The following is a 14,513-nucleotide window of genomic DNA, read 5'->3' as shown; positions in this document are numbered from 1 at the left end:
GCTTCATCGCTGAACTGTGAGCTATTACTATGTTGACATAACTTGACTATATGGATGCCAGAGACAAAGCATCTGCAGTGAGATATAATTTTTTTTTATTCCTTACTGTGTTCAAGGTAGACTTAGCTGACGTCATTGTTTCCAGTTTTGTTACTTCAGCCACAGAAAGTACTACACATTGAGCGTCTATCTTTTTTTTTAATCATCCTTTTAGTATATAAGTGGTTGATCTACAGTTGAACTCTGTGTAGAATTTTAAATTAATGTTAGCAACATGCTAGTATTCTTGATCTTCTCCAGTTCGGTGCCTTTTTCTTTGATGTTTGAGCTTCTTTCTTAACTTTAGGCAGACTTAAACACCCTTGGGAATCCAGATTACACTTAAATAAGAAGTGAAACCTTGCATACATATTAAAAAGTCTGAAGTGGCTCTCTGATGTACCTGTACTCTCTTTTCTTTTCCCTTACAGATGACATTTTCAGCAAGTCCCTACTCAGATCCAATCGAGGTCACTTCAAGTATGGCTCAGGGGATGGAGCAGTCTGAAATGTTGTGGGTCATGGGCCCGGTGTTGGCTGTGCTGCTCATCATCAGCATTGTCATCGCCATCCTCATCTTTAAGAAGTAAGAGTCCGTGCTTCTGTTTATTAGTTGGTTGAGGTTGAAATGCAGTGACACTTGTGATTGTAGGTTTCTTTTGGTTGCATCAGGAATGGTAATGAGACAGGCTTCCTCCTGCCACTTGCACCAGGCTCCTCGCACACCAAACTATAACATCCAATTTCCTTTGCATAATGTACAGGGTAATGAGAGGGGAACCAAAGGCGCATCGATTTGTTTTTTTAATACAAAATATTTTGGCCCAATTGGCTATTTTCAATAGTACTATGTGAAGTGTCAGCTGAAATGGCAGCTGACATTGCCTCCCTAATAAAAAGCACAGCTTGGCTGTCAAAATCTCTTAGTTAGGAGTGAGAAATGCGTTTTTGCCAACACCATTGGTCATTTCAAATAAGAAGCAGAAGGCTGCAACAGAGGGCTTAAGTAAACGCTTAGTCAATATCTCTTTAAAGCACTTTGGCTGCCCCTGTGCAGCACACCGTGATTACACACAGACCAACAAGGTGCTTTGGAGAAGCAGTTTACCAGGCAATGTTAAAATGATTAGTTGATTTAGAGTGAATGATTTATTAAACAAAAATGACAAACATTTGCTGGTTTCTGCTTATGAACTGTAAAGAATTGCAGCTATTTTATATTCTAGTATATATTTGCACTTTGAACATCCTTTGAGTTTTGGACTGTCAGACATGAATTTCAATGACAGATTTTTAATAACAAAATAAGGGGGGCTATAATTAACAATGAAGTGTTTGTTTGTTTTTAAATAATCAAAAAGTAACACATCCACTAATTTTTGGAGCTCTATAAAGCAGAAGATGCAACCAGCATTTCTTTAGACATTGTAGTAATACACAGTTAATTGTATGTCAGTACAAAAATAATGTAGTGGCTACAGGAATCTATCCCCTCACTTTACTTCTTCCTGATTAAGCCCTACCTTCTATCTTGTCCTGATGGCTCCATTACAAGATCTTCATTTCAAATCATACTTACCTCACCTGCCATGCTCAGCCTTGCTATGTGGCTGCTGTCTCCGGCAGACTTAGAAAGGGACTGGTTAATAATAGGCCTTGAGACAGCTCACTGCTGAGTAGCACGTCCTCTGTCTGGAAGCCCTTTCTTCATGTAGACACAGATTGACAGGAGGGACTGTGGGGAGGTGGCTGTGTGCCCTTTTCACTGTGGACTGGCAGTAAATGTGCAAAGGAATAATCACACTGTAGCTCTGGTTGTTATTGCTACCTGCAGAGTCGTCAAGACCAACACTAGCAGCAAACAAAGACATGATTATTCTCAAAAGTCTCCAGTGATTTTTAAGATAACTCTTTTTTTTGTCCTTTGGAAAATGGTCCAAAGTTAGAATGAAATATGTGTTAAAAATAAAATATGCATGCACAACTATTACGCATTAACGCCCCAACTTCTTTCTTGCCCCTGTGAATGCAGCAAGCAGGAAAGGTGGGTACTTTCACTGAAACATCAATCACAATTTCATCTTCCACCGCCCAAGTCTTTTTCAGTCGTGTTGTGAAATTGGTGGTATTAATCATCTCTATAGGGTTGCAGAGTTAGCTATCTCAGATCTTTAATTGGCATAGCACACAAAAACGTCGTCTGAAATATGATTGAAAGCATCTTTGTATCTGATGTGTTCAGCTTTACAAAATTTTACAATACATGAAAAACAGCAGACTCTGCAGCCCTTGGTAACTAAGGTCAAAGGAGCTCCAGGGTCATGTCCATGTACCAGTGCATGTTTCACATCTAGTCCCAGTGTTCCCCCACAGATCGCCCTGTCTGCTATGGTTTGTCTCCGTGCTGTGTTTCATTATCCAGCCAGTGTCAGCGTGCCCCTTCAAGACTGGCCCCATCTGAATATGCCAAGGCATCACCTGCTGCTCAATGGGCCATTGTGAAGTAAATGCCAGGCAGACAAACTGCTGAAAAAGAAATGTTCCCATCTTTTAAGCTGACATTTTCCACTGAGACTCATTCCTCTACTTTTAGCCTTTTTTTTCCCTCTTCTTCTTTTCCTGCTTCCCCTTGGTAGGAGTCTCAACAAAGGGGGCTGTTCTAGCCTCATTAAGCACACCCTGTACCGCGAACTGACTCGTGTTCTCACAGTGCATGTTTGTGTGCTTTACATTCTCACGTTTTAAACCTCACTTTGAGTCCAAGATGAATAACCTACCACATTTACTTTTGGCCAGCACTAAAGTGTCATGTAGATCTGATTGGCATCTGAGTGGGTCAGAGGTATAGATGAGGTGAAGAGAACAGATCAGAGATTGCCCACTTCTCTCATCTCCTCCCTTAGCCTCACCCGGCTCCATGAGTGATCTCTGGGAAAACCAGATATGGTCTGGCTCAGCTCTCGGCTGGAGAGGAAGTGATGCTTGTCATAGATTAACCGTCATGCAGCTAGCATTAACTTAAGCCTCTGCAGCATAAGATAACAGGTGGCAGAGAGGCCCCCAGCCTCAGCGGCTGAGGTGGACCGGGTTAAGGCTGTGTGTGCACCACCAGCTTTGTGTATTCTCACCACGCTGGGCTTCAACAGAAGGCCCTGCTCCTTCCTAAAACCCACGCTCGCCACTTGCAAATAGAGTGCAATGAGATGTGAAATTTCCACAGGGCACCCTGATGCTTCCTTCCGCCCATTTCCATTTGCAGTCAGAAGGCTTGTGAGTCTGCAGCTGTATCTGTACGAGTGTGTGTGTGTGTGTGTATTTGTAGTTGTAAAAGTTGGAGAGATGGAAAAGCGTACATCTGTGTGCCTGTTTGTGTGTGTATGTCAACAGATGCTGGCTGTCTGAATAGAGGCAGGCTGTGCTTTCTTTTCCTTTCCATGGTCGACTGAGCTGAGCCAGTCTGAGCTATGCTATGCTGTTCTGTGCTATGCTAGACTCAGCGAGGCCAGGCCCGGCAGCACAGGTGCTGCAGAACCCGTCTAATTACCCTGTGTTGTGCCACCCAGCTGATGAGCTAATTACAGCATCCGCCTGTTTTCCTCTCAATCTGGAAGCCAGTAAACACAATGTGTTGTTAGCACACGCACACACAAACAGCAGTGGGAAGCACACATTTCAGTCTTTACTACACACAAACATGCAGTCATACACATTCCCACACTGCAGCTGTCACCTATCCAGCAGCAAACAAGCCAAACCTAGCCCACTCCAGGAAAATTACGGTGTTTCTTCAAACACATTAAACTCCAGTTTTTCAAACTAATGGGGATGATGCCTACTGTCTCTTGAATTGGTGGTCCTCAAAAGTAGTTTTGAAAACCATCAACTATATCATTAACCTCATAAAGTGTGCAACTGCATGGAAGTGTGTGCATTTTTTTTTTGTTCTTTTTTCTAACCACATAGGTTAGAAATGGTTAGGAGATGTAATTTTGAATTTTCCTCTCATTTATATGTTCATTTAGCTTGAGGAACTTATGGCTAACTAAGAGCTTTTTGTATGAAGTACATAGATGGTCTGAACTTGAAATGTCTTACTGTTTTCTCCTACCACCACAGGAAGCGTGCATCACCCTTACCTAAAGATGAGCACTCGGGTGGTGTGAAAGACTGCCTACTCGCCAACTCTTCTGACCCTGTAGAGATGAGAAGACTCAACTACCAGACCCCAGGTAAAAAAACAAAAGTCTACCAATTTCACAATCAACTACAAAAAGTTTGTGAAATTTGCTCTGCTTTCCATTTGGAATTTGGAAATTAATTTTTGGTTTAAGGTAGTAATGATGCAGGTATTTATGTCATCAAGATAGTTGCAAGCTTACAGAGCTGGTGTTTGATACAATGTTCAGAGCTCTCCTTGTAATTTAAGGCTTGAGGGTTGATGTGAACCGCATTTTCAAGTTGGAAAGTCACAAGATAACTTTGACAAGATGTGAAAATGGCATCAGCCTGCACTTGTTCTCATGGGTCTGTTTAAGAGTAAACTTGTTTATGTTTTGGTGTGTATTTTTTTTTTTTATCAGAGCTTTTCTGGGAAACAATCCAGTTATATAGTCCTCCCCACTCGCTCTGCAAGCGGTCTTTGTCCTCCAAGCTTGGGTCCTCTACCAGAGGCCTGGGAGCTTGAGGGTGCACATTATCTTAGCTGTTCCTAGGACTGCTCTCTTCTGGACAGAGATGTCATTCGTGGGATCTGTTGCCACTCTCCCAGTTTAGGGGTCACTGCCCCAAGTGTTCTGATTACCACAAGGACCACTTTTACCTTCACTTGCCACATCCTCTCTAGTTCTTCTCTCAGCCCTTGGTACTTCTCGTGTTCCTTCTTCCTAATGTTGCTGTTGCTTGGTATTGCTACATCTATCACTAAGGCATTCTTCCTCTGCTTGTCTACCACTACTATGTCTGTTTGGTTAGCCATCACCACTTGATCCGTCTGTATCTGCAAGCCCCACAGGATCTCAGCCCGGTCATTCTCTACCACCCTTGGGGGTTGGGGATGTGTCCCATTTTGACCTTGGGACGTCCAGGTCATACTCGGCACAGATGTTCCTGTATACTTTCCCAGTCACTTGGTTAGCATCTCGCACCCTAGTGTTATGTGCTGGATTGTCTCAGGTGTGATAGACCCCTCCCTGTTCCTGTACTGCCATGACTAGTGCCTCTGTGCTAGCTTTCAGCCCAGCTTTGTCCAGTTATCCCCAATGAGTTCCTGATAAAGGATGTTAGGGTCCTGTTGATCTTGTATAGTTCTAGGGATTCCAGGATCCACGTATGAGGCATTGAGTCATGGGCTTTCTTGTAATCAATCCATACGGCACACAGGTTGGTCAGTCTGGTCTTATAGTCTTGCGTGACTGCTCTATCTACCAGTAGCTGGCGTTTTGCTCCTCTGGTGTTACTGCCAATTCCTTTCTGGGCCCCACTCATGAGCCATGTGCCTGTTCATCTTAGCTGCTATGACGGCTGATAGGAGCATCCTTGTTGTAGTGAGGCAGGTTAGCGGCTGGTAGTTGGATGGGACCTGTCCCTTCTGTGGGGGTCCTTGGGGATCAGGACTGTCCGGCCTTTGGTCAGCCATTCAGGGCACATCTTATGAACATAGCTGGTTCATTTGTGCTGCCTGGTAGTTTCTAAGGCTTCAGGTATGGACATTTTGTTGTACTTATTAGGCACCCCTTTCATCATCAGGTCTTCCTTTAGCTCTGAGAGCTGGCTAACTTCCCTCTGTGCTGCCTTAATCTTAGCCTCTAGTCTTCAGGTTTCCAGCATAGTCATGATCTTCTCTTTCAGGTCAGCATCTGGCATTCAGCATACCCTGTCTGAGTGTGGGGATGATGATATCTGCCCCCTGACCTCTGACGTTCCTGTCTCTTCATTGCCATGGCATTTATGTTGTACCTCATCGATCTAGTTGTGATAGCAGTTTCTTCTTGCAGATGGACACTGAGCTACTAGTTATTTCAATGTCAGTCTAGATGTTGTGTATTGAAAAATCCATAGGTCCCACATCCTCGTCATGTTACCCCTTGGGGTTACATGTGTAGTAGCATTTCAACAAGGGTCTATTGGCCTTGCTTTGTTTCAGTAGGCCACTTATCAGTGTGCCGTGGTTCGTCCGAGGTGGTGTGGCTTGGCTTGGGTGGGCGGGCAGGTGTGTGTGTGTGTGTGTGTGTGTGTGTGTGTGTGTGTGTGTGTGTGTGTGTGTGTTCTGTCTTTATGACTAGGGGTTTTGAAAGGATGTCATTTCCAAAATGAAAGCCCTCCTGAAATGGATCACTCAGTACTTCAAAAGCAAGTTTATCTTCAGCACTGAAAAAATATATAAAGGTGACTCATATCTTTAATAGTATTCTTTAATGGCTTTTATTTTCAAGCTTTTTTCCACAAATGGTACATACTGCATTTTTTTCTACCAACCTGTGCACAGCCTTCCCTGAAGCAATCTTCCTCAGCAGTGAATGCCTTGCTTACTCATTCTTTTGATGGATCGCTTGTTTATTAGTGTTTTGTAGCATGTGTTGCTATATGACATTCACACGTACGGATTATTTGATTTGTTGTCAGGATGTCAGTTTCACCACTTCTTAAAAAATTAAAAATGGGCAGCAGGCAGAAATCAACAAACTATGATCACCATCATACCCAGCTGACAGTATCAGTGAAGTCAGGCTGAGTGAATTCAAATTCCATCTGCACACAGTGCTGAAGTCTGTGGGTTGGGGGGGGGGGGGGGGGGGGGGGGGGGGTTGTATAAGGGTGCCCGCCTTGGCATCCGCCTTCTTCCTTTTTGGTCCCTTGCTCCTCCTCCCTCCATGAGCTCCTTTCATTCCCCCCCAGCTGGTAATGAGTCCTGCTGCCTCTGATGTCAAGGTGAGCCAGGCGGAGGGAACAATGGAGCTGAGAGAAAATGTCAACCTCAGTGCACGCGCACGTTTCGGTGTTTTTTGTGTGCGCGCGTATGTGTGTGCGTGTGTGCATCCCTTCTCACGGGTTATTAAAGATCCCATTTGCCATACACTCACTCACACACACACACACAGAGCCCCTTTGAACCCCTGCAGAGGAATTAAGCAGCGCTGTCGCTCTGAAAGAGCCCTGTTCTCCCATCCTCCCACTCCACCTCTTTTGTCTTTTGTCTTCCATTTCCCCCTGCAGGGTAATCTCTTTCTTTTTCTCCCCCCACCTCCCCCAAACACATTTTTTTCTCTCTCTCTGTACGTCAACATTTATCGCCTTCTTTTTCTCCTTTTCCACCTCACTGTTTTGGTTCAAGAGTGGTGATTATCAAAAATTACCAAGGCTGTGTCTAGCTTGTGAAATCGTATGAGACTCCAAGCCTGAGCTGAGAGAATATTGAACAGCCCATTCCTCTGTCCTGTCGCTCTTTCTCTCTTTGATTCGCCCCCAGCAGGTGATCATTCTTTCTCTGATACTGATTGTTGTTGAAATGGTCTGCCGGATTGCAGCTCATGTCTCCAGCATGTTGGTTTGTTCAACAGGCTTTCAGCTGTGCGTTTTGGCACTCCGGCAGCAGGCACGCGGTTCTATGAGTAACTGACCTGGTTTATCCTTGACAGACATGGATCAGATAGTATTTGCAAATACTTAATTAAGATAAGTTGTGACTAACACTTTAAATATAGCATGAAGTACCACTTAGAGACAATTTGCTGAAGTGACAGGGAAAGCTTTACCTAACCTGTATTTAAGTTTGGGCACACCGTCTATCAATAATGATGGCATTGTGCTCACTTAGGTAATAGCCGGGAATGTGGTGACTTCACTCAAAAAGATGTTCAATGAAGTAAAAAACACAGACACTTATTATTAATTTAAACCAACCCTCAGGTTAGGAAAAAGTATCTGAAAGAAAAATCAAGTGGTCAAATTATTACCCACCCTGTCAAGTTGTTCATCATAGTTTGCAGACTGGCTTTGTGGTTGACTGGGTGGGTACTTATGCATGCAAACAATTCAAGTACAATAAGGGGATATTACCAACATTTTTACCTTTTAAATAAAGTTGTTAACCTGTTACCAACCTGTGTGACTGACCACTTGTTTTTCATGTTCCCAGCTGACATTTCCTTTGACTCTTAAGCTGAAATATGTAGTGGCCTTTACTCTGTGATGCAGTACACTGAATTTACACATGCTGCCACAAGAGAGTGCTTTAAAGTCTAGCTTTGTATGCACCTTTGTTTAACAGTTTAAACTGCGCTAATTGAATTGTCCCAAGAGGGCAAACAGCACTTGCTGCAAACTCCATGTAGCTCGAAAGGTTATTTGCAGATACTGTTTGGCCCTAGTCTGATCCTAAGCCACCTCCATTGATTGAGTGTTCTTCTTCCTTCCTCCTTCACTCTCCTCTCTCCACAGGTCCCAGCTCTCATCGCTGCCCCAACACTCCAAGTTAGTCTGCTTTCTCACCTACTGTGTATTTCCCACACATGCAGTCTTTCTTCCTCTCTCCCGAACCCATTCCCCTGTTGCAATCCTGACAGACATCATGAGCCTACAAGCTTATAGCTTCTGGCATTCCAAGGATGCAGCAATGTCCTCTTTTGGTTGTGAACTTCCCACAACACCTTTATGATGCACAAGCAGTGGACTAGGTGGTTTCATGGATAGTTGAGCACTGTGGATAGTTACATGTGCTCTACATTAGTCTTGTTATCTATGGCTTCACTCTCCATTTAACCAACAGCACTGCTGTAGAAAACAACCTTGGTGAACATGCACAAACACATACACCCTGATGTTAATGTGTTCATAGGGTCCTCTGTGTGATAGAATTCAATTTGTGTAATTGGCCAGGTCTCCTCTTGTACAGCGGCCATAGTTACTAGCCATTAACCATTAACATTAGAGCATTATTAGGGCTGGAGCGGTCTCTCATCTGAAAGCATGACCCATGACCTTACAGATGTGCTCAGCCAAAGGCACTAATGTCTGATCTCTGTGACTTCAAGGCTGTATGTAAGGTTAATGATGCTCCTTGTATAACTTTAAAGTGTCTTCATGCATTACATACAGTTAACTTTTAACACATGAGCCAAGTTCCCAGCAATCCCTTTAAGTACATAGCCTTGCCAAGTTCAGAGGCACAGGGGGAATTTGTGTCGGTAGATTAGCAATAAATCATCCAATAACCCAGCGATGAGAAATCTAGAGAGCGGCAGGGGGGTTGCTTGAAATTAATCCAGCCCAAGCGCTCCAGGCTGGGCCAAAAGATAGTCTATTGTAGGGAAAGGGATTTTCAAAGAAATGAGTTTTGGCTGGTGACCAGTCAGTTTTTTTTCCTCAGTAGGAAGTGACAGTGTGGCTGATTTGTAGAGACTTGCGGGTTCTTGCTCTGGGCCCACCTATGCCACCAATTGAGCTTTGTGGAGTCAGAGAGATGTCTGTCTCCTGCTTCCTTCAAGGAGCATGCTCACCCAGTCACTCATGTGCATCTCCGTATCAGCCCCACCTCTGTCCTACTCACTTAGCATGACGATATCACCAAATGTCACCAGCCTGTTTCAACTTGTGCACTCCCTCTCTCCATCTCCCCTTTTCTCTCTCCTCTCTCCCTCGCCTCATGCATTGTTGAACAAAGTGCACACTCCTCACTGTTACACAGCCACCCCATGGTCCCACCGGCAGCCTCACTCACCCTGTGGTCCTACCAGTGTTTGTGTAAGTCACTGTGTGTTTGATGTAAGAACAGCCAGGTCTCACTCTTTCTTTTTCCCTTCTTTCCCCTTCCTCTTCTTCCTCTTGCTCTCTCTCCCAGGAATGAGGGAGCACCCACCCATTCCTGTCGCTGACCTGGCTGACCACATAGAGCGACTTAAGGCCAATGATGGCCTCCGCTTTTCCCAAGAGTATGAGGTAAGAGCAGAGCACTAATGCTGTATCAGTCATTTCCACTCCTTCAAGCATGAAAATGTTTTTCTTTGTTATGATATCTGGGGGGGAAGTTTTTCCCTTTGATCCCATATGCATGTATTCTAATAGATTATGGAAGACCTCTCACACAGACATTCTTCAGTCATTTTTACAACTCCATTACCAATCTCACTTGGAGACCAACACTTACATTAAATGCTGTGAGATGCCTTTTCACAAAACTAGTAGGTGGCAAGTTGCTTAAGCAATCTGTGTGCATGTTGATGTTTTCCTGAGGAATGTTATTTTACAGGCAGCCTCGGTGAGAGATTATCTCTTGTCGGTGTTCTTCCTCACAAAAACAAAAGCAAATTTGCATTTAAAGTGGCACAAAGTTGGTCTGGGTACTAAGCGAGGCCAGATGAAATAGAGAGGCATCCTTGAATACAGAAAAAGAAGACCTGTCTTTTATTTATTTGCTGATTGTTTGATCTGTTTTCTTTAATTAGCTCTATTCCCTCGATGGATCCACCAGGCCTTGTTGAGTGATTGTGTTACATTGATCTCGAAGGTTATATTCTCACCTCAGTTAGTTTGTTTGTGACCAGCATATGTTCCTACATTAGGATGTTTTTCTGTGCAATTTTGCACCCCGAGAGAAGCAAATTCATTTTGGTGACCTCATAACCATTTCCCACGCAACATCATAAACCTAAACTGTACCAAACATTTTATTTGAACCGTTCGACTATCTGCCCTGTCCAGTGATTACAGGGGAAATGACATCAATTTGATAGCTTTATATAACTGTTCTAACATATACCTCTTGTGCTGACCCACGAAGCAAGATAAATAAATACAATCGAGGAAATGTTTCCTTTAAAATATAGTGTTTGTGTACTTTTCCTTATGAATGATAACAACCTTATTTATTCAGATTTCATCTTTGGAACACTCCCAGCTAAAACTAATGCAGTCTGATACAGCAGCTGTATGATTAATACTCTGTGTTAGTGTTTTAGCTGATAGTGTGTTTTGTAATTTCGGGCATTCTAGTTTACAGTACCATTAATTTGTATTGTTTCAAAGGTGTAGTTGGACAGTGACAGCTGGGATAGGCACAAATTCCCATGACCCCAAGTTAGATACGTGGTTAAGAAAATTGCTAAATACAGACAAATTATATTTTATCATTCATTGTAATGAATACAAGGTCATCTAAAGTTTTTCATTTTATAACTTGGAGAATATGTTTCGAAAGGACTTTCTCTGCCTCGCTGTGAAATTAACAACTAACTGGGGAGATAATTAGGCCTTGGTAAAAATCTGCTCACAATTAAGTTCTTCCTTGTGTTGCTCCGTGCCTCTCTACAACATCGCCCTCCCGGCCTGTTGTTAGTGTAAACGAATCAAGCCAGAGAAGTGGCTTGTATGACCGTAGGCAACCAGCCCAGCCCCATTCCCTTCCTGCACCAGTCAGTCCAAGCCAGGGAAGACCCCCTCCATCGCCCGGCAGATGGCCATCCATCTCTGTGCCAGCCATGGCACTGTGGCAGAGCTCACGGCGCTTTGTCACAGTCACGTTCACCGGCTGCTCCCGTTGCGTCTTACCCCGAGGCTCGGAATTTGTAGTGGCTTCGCCACTTCCTCTCATCACACTGAGCAATGAGCACACTGGGTAATGAGCAGAATTTGTCAATCAGGCATGCTGCAGCTCCCCTGACAGTCTTTTTATCGCAGGAAGTAATATCATGCAGCCGTCGTCATAGCACTATCATTATGTTCATTTTAAAATATTTCCACTGTGTCATTGAGAATACCTTAGGCATTTGCCTCTCACCTCTTTCTACCACTTCTACCTAACTTGTTTGCCAGTTGTCATCAGCCTAGTGTGCCTGCTGTGTTCACTGAGCTCTCAAATCGATATGACATGTTTTGACTGCAAATAAAATTTTTCTCTTCATACTGACGGCCACGGACAGAAAAATTGGTAGTGCTGAGCTCATCAGCAGCAATAGGCCTGTGCCCCCATGGCACTCACTGGAGAGCAAATTGGAGCTATAGCTGAAGATTTCTTGCATATGAGCACTTTACATTTTCATGTCTTGTTCAGAAACAAAAGTCCAAAATAGCTGGAATTTCAATTTTTATGCCATGCTTCTCATAATGTAGGTGCCACTTAGGTTATAAAAGCTATGTGAGAACTAGCAGTTTCTTGTGTTTGTATGAAAGCAGCTTAATGGCAATTTGCTGTACCTTTTTGTATAAAAAATACTACACCTGACTTGTGCAGGTTTGCACATATTAGGACAGTTTTTGACATGCAGCTATTTTGATGAACCATTCAATAGCCCAGGATCTTTATTTTGCTTAAGTCTTTACACCTTGCACCGTAGATTTTATCCATTATCTAGCTATAATTACACGATAGCTGTGCTGCAATGTTTTGACATAAAATGACCTCTAATAATTAAAGAAGCATAATAGCTGCATTAAGTTAGTAAAGGAGTTCTGAATGTGTCATTTCAACTCCTGCTGGATTTGTGAGGCACGAGGCCTGGGGAATTACTGGACATGGTTCCTGCGTGAGCTGTGGGGGATCGATATGGAATAACAAGAGACTCTGTGACATTATCTAGCAAGGGATAAAGAGGCCATCACATATCTCCCCAGATCGATATGTATGCAGTCTGCTGTCGTCTTAGCCCAAGAGACAAATGACGTAAGAGGGAAAGGGTCAGAGAGAAAGGGGGTGAGACAAAAACACAAGCTAGGAAGATAGAACAGAAATACAAGGTGAGGAAAGAAAGTACAATCAGTGGTTACTGCAACGAATTGTATAGGTGATTTCTCAGAATAAGGTCATTCAGTGGAACTGTCAAACTGTGGACTTCCAACATAGACAAAACTAATTTCTCAGTTAGATCTAAAGCCTTTCTTGGCTTCGTCTATGAATGTTCGACTTTTTCGGGGGGGGGGTTCGGTTAAATCAAATGCCTTTCTACTTCATTATAGCGTTTAAGACAGCAAATGTCACACAGATAACTAAACTGTTAATCCACTAACAGCAGCTGGGATTCACTTTGTAAACTGGTGGCCTCAGTCCACAGCACTACTTCTGTTGCTCATTGGCTCTCTGATCATTCTCTTCAATAATTCTCACTTCATTTTGTTCTTGTTGTTCTTTCCTCTTTTTTCTTTTCGCTCTCCTGTCTCACAGTCCATTGATCCAGGCCAGCAGTTTACTTGGGAAAACTCAAACATGGAAGTAAACAAGCCAAAGAATCGCTATGCAAACGTAATCGCCTATGATCACTCCAGAGTGGTGCTCACCTCTGTTGATGGTAAGAGCTCACGTAACCACTTAACCCCTCAGATAGCTATTGACTGGCACCACCATCGATTCAAAACTTCCAAGGACGTGTTGTATACCTGCAGGTGCAGGTTTAAAAGCTGAAAATTTTGTACACATACCCAAGTATCTTTTTTGTTCAGTGAAGAGTATTGACTTTAACATGTAAATCATAAAGGCCTATGTAATCTAGGCAATTGACTGACACATTTCCTTTGTACAGTGCCCACCAGAAGTCAGGGGGAAAATATCCATAAATTTATCATTCATCTTGATTCTGGCTCGGTTATTTTAATCAGAGCAGCATTGTTAAAGCGGTGTAATAGCAGTTTTATCCACACTGCTTGTCTTTGTCACAGCCGTTCCTGGAAGTGACTACATTAATGCCAACTACATCGACGGCTACAGGAAGCAGAATGCCTACATTGCTACTCAGGGGCCTCTGCCAGAGACACTGAGTGATTTCTGGAGGATGGTGTGGGAGCAGAGATCCAGCACCATTGTCATGATGACCAGACTGGAGGAAAAGTCAAGGGTAAGGAGAAATTCTGTTATTCACTGACAAATGAGGTAATGCATCACTTGTTTTATTCCCACATAAAGCATCAATTATGCATTGATTTAATGATGTGCATACTCAAGTAATTATTTACATCCATTATGTACAAGATATTATTAATTGCAAATAATAACTCCTTAATAGTACGTGAATAGTACTCTTTAATAGTACATTTTCTTGCTTTGAAATGTTATTTGTTTGGGTGGGATTATGAAATCATGTCATTTTAACTTTTTGTTCCTAATGTTGAGTGACCACACCAACAAACCAGTAGTTGTTGTGAGCGCAGCAAGGAAAGCAAAACAAATGACTGCAGTGTAGAACTTAAAGTTACTGAAGTTGACAATCCTACAAACAAACCCGACCATCAGCTGACGTTTGGAAGTCAAAAAGTGGACAGAAATGGAGTTTTCTGATATATAAATGGACTGTATATATTTATGTAGCTTCACACTGAGGAACTTTACACCCAACAAAGCCTGAAGGCATATAGACACCCAGTCCTGCTTTAAAGCTGGATTTGTCAGCCTGATCAAAGTCACAAGGACTTCAAAGGATATTTTGCTTGTCTGTGGACAGTATCACTTCGTGTTGCTTCTCTTCTCCGGAGTCTTTGGCAATCTCTAAAAAACT

The 14,513-nt window shown here is 43.0% G+C and overlaps 1 protein-coding gene across 9 annotated transcripts in view; it reads left to right on the top strand.

The window, feature by feature from the left end:
* Nucleotides 1-14,513, top strand: part of ptprfb (protein tyrosine phosphatase receptor type Fb) — a 167,089-nt gene that overhangs the window by 137,927 nt on the left and 14,649 nt on the right. For 5 of the 9 annotated variants that reach the window (XM_030752271.1, XM_030752275.1, XM_030752274.1 and 2 more), the window contains 7 exons: nt 471-625; nt 2,072-2,083; nt 4,156-4,268; nt 8,476-8,508; nt 9,875-9,972; nt 13,190-13,313; nt 13,681-13,856. In XM_030752271.1, coding sequence (XP_030608131.1) covers nt 471-625; nt 2,072-2,083; nt 4,156-4,268; nt 8,476-8,508; nt 9,875-9,972; nt 13,190-13,313; nt 13,681-13,856 — 711 coding nt within the window. The remainder of the gene's footprint in view (nt 1-470; nt 626-2,071; nt 2,084-4,155; nt 4,269-8,475; nt 8,509-9,874; nt 9,973-13,189; nt 13,314-13,680; nt 13,857-14,513) is intronic. The other 4 variants (XM_030752279.1, XM_030752278.1, XM_030752276.1 and 1 more) reach the window with 1 other exon arrangement.

This window comes from Archocentrus centrarchus, chromosome 17, assembly GCF_007364275.1.
Source record: "Archocentrus centrarchus isolate MPI-CPG fArcCen1 chromosome 17, fArcCen1, whole genome shotgun sequence".
NCBI classification, from domain to species: domain Eukaryota; kingdom Metazoa; phylum Chordata; class Actinopteri; order Cichliformes; family Cichlidae; genus Archocentrus; species Archocentrus centrarchus.
Note: the sequence above shows the minus strand (reverse complement) of the source record. Positions and strands in the feature narration are given on the sequence as shown.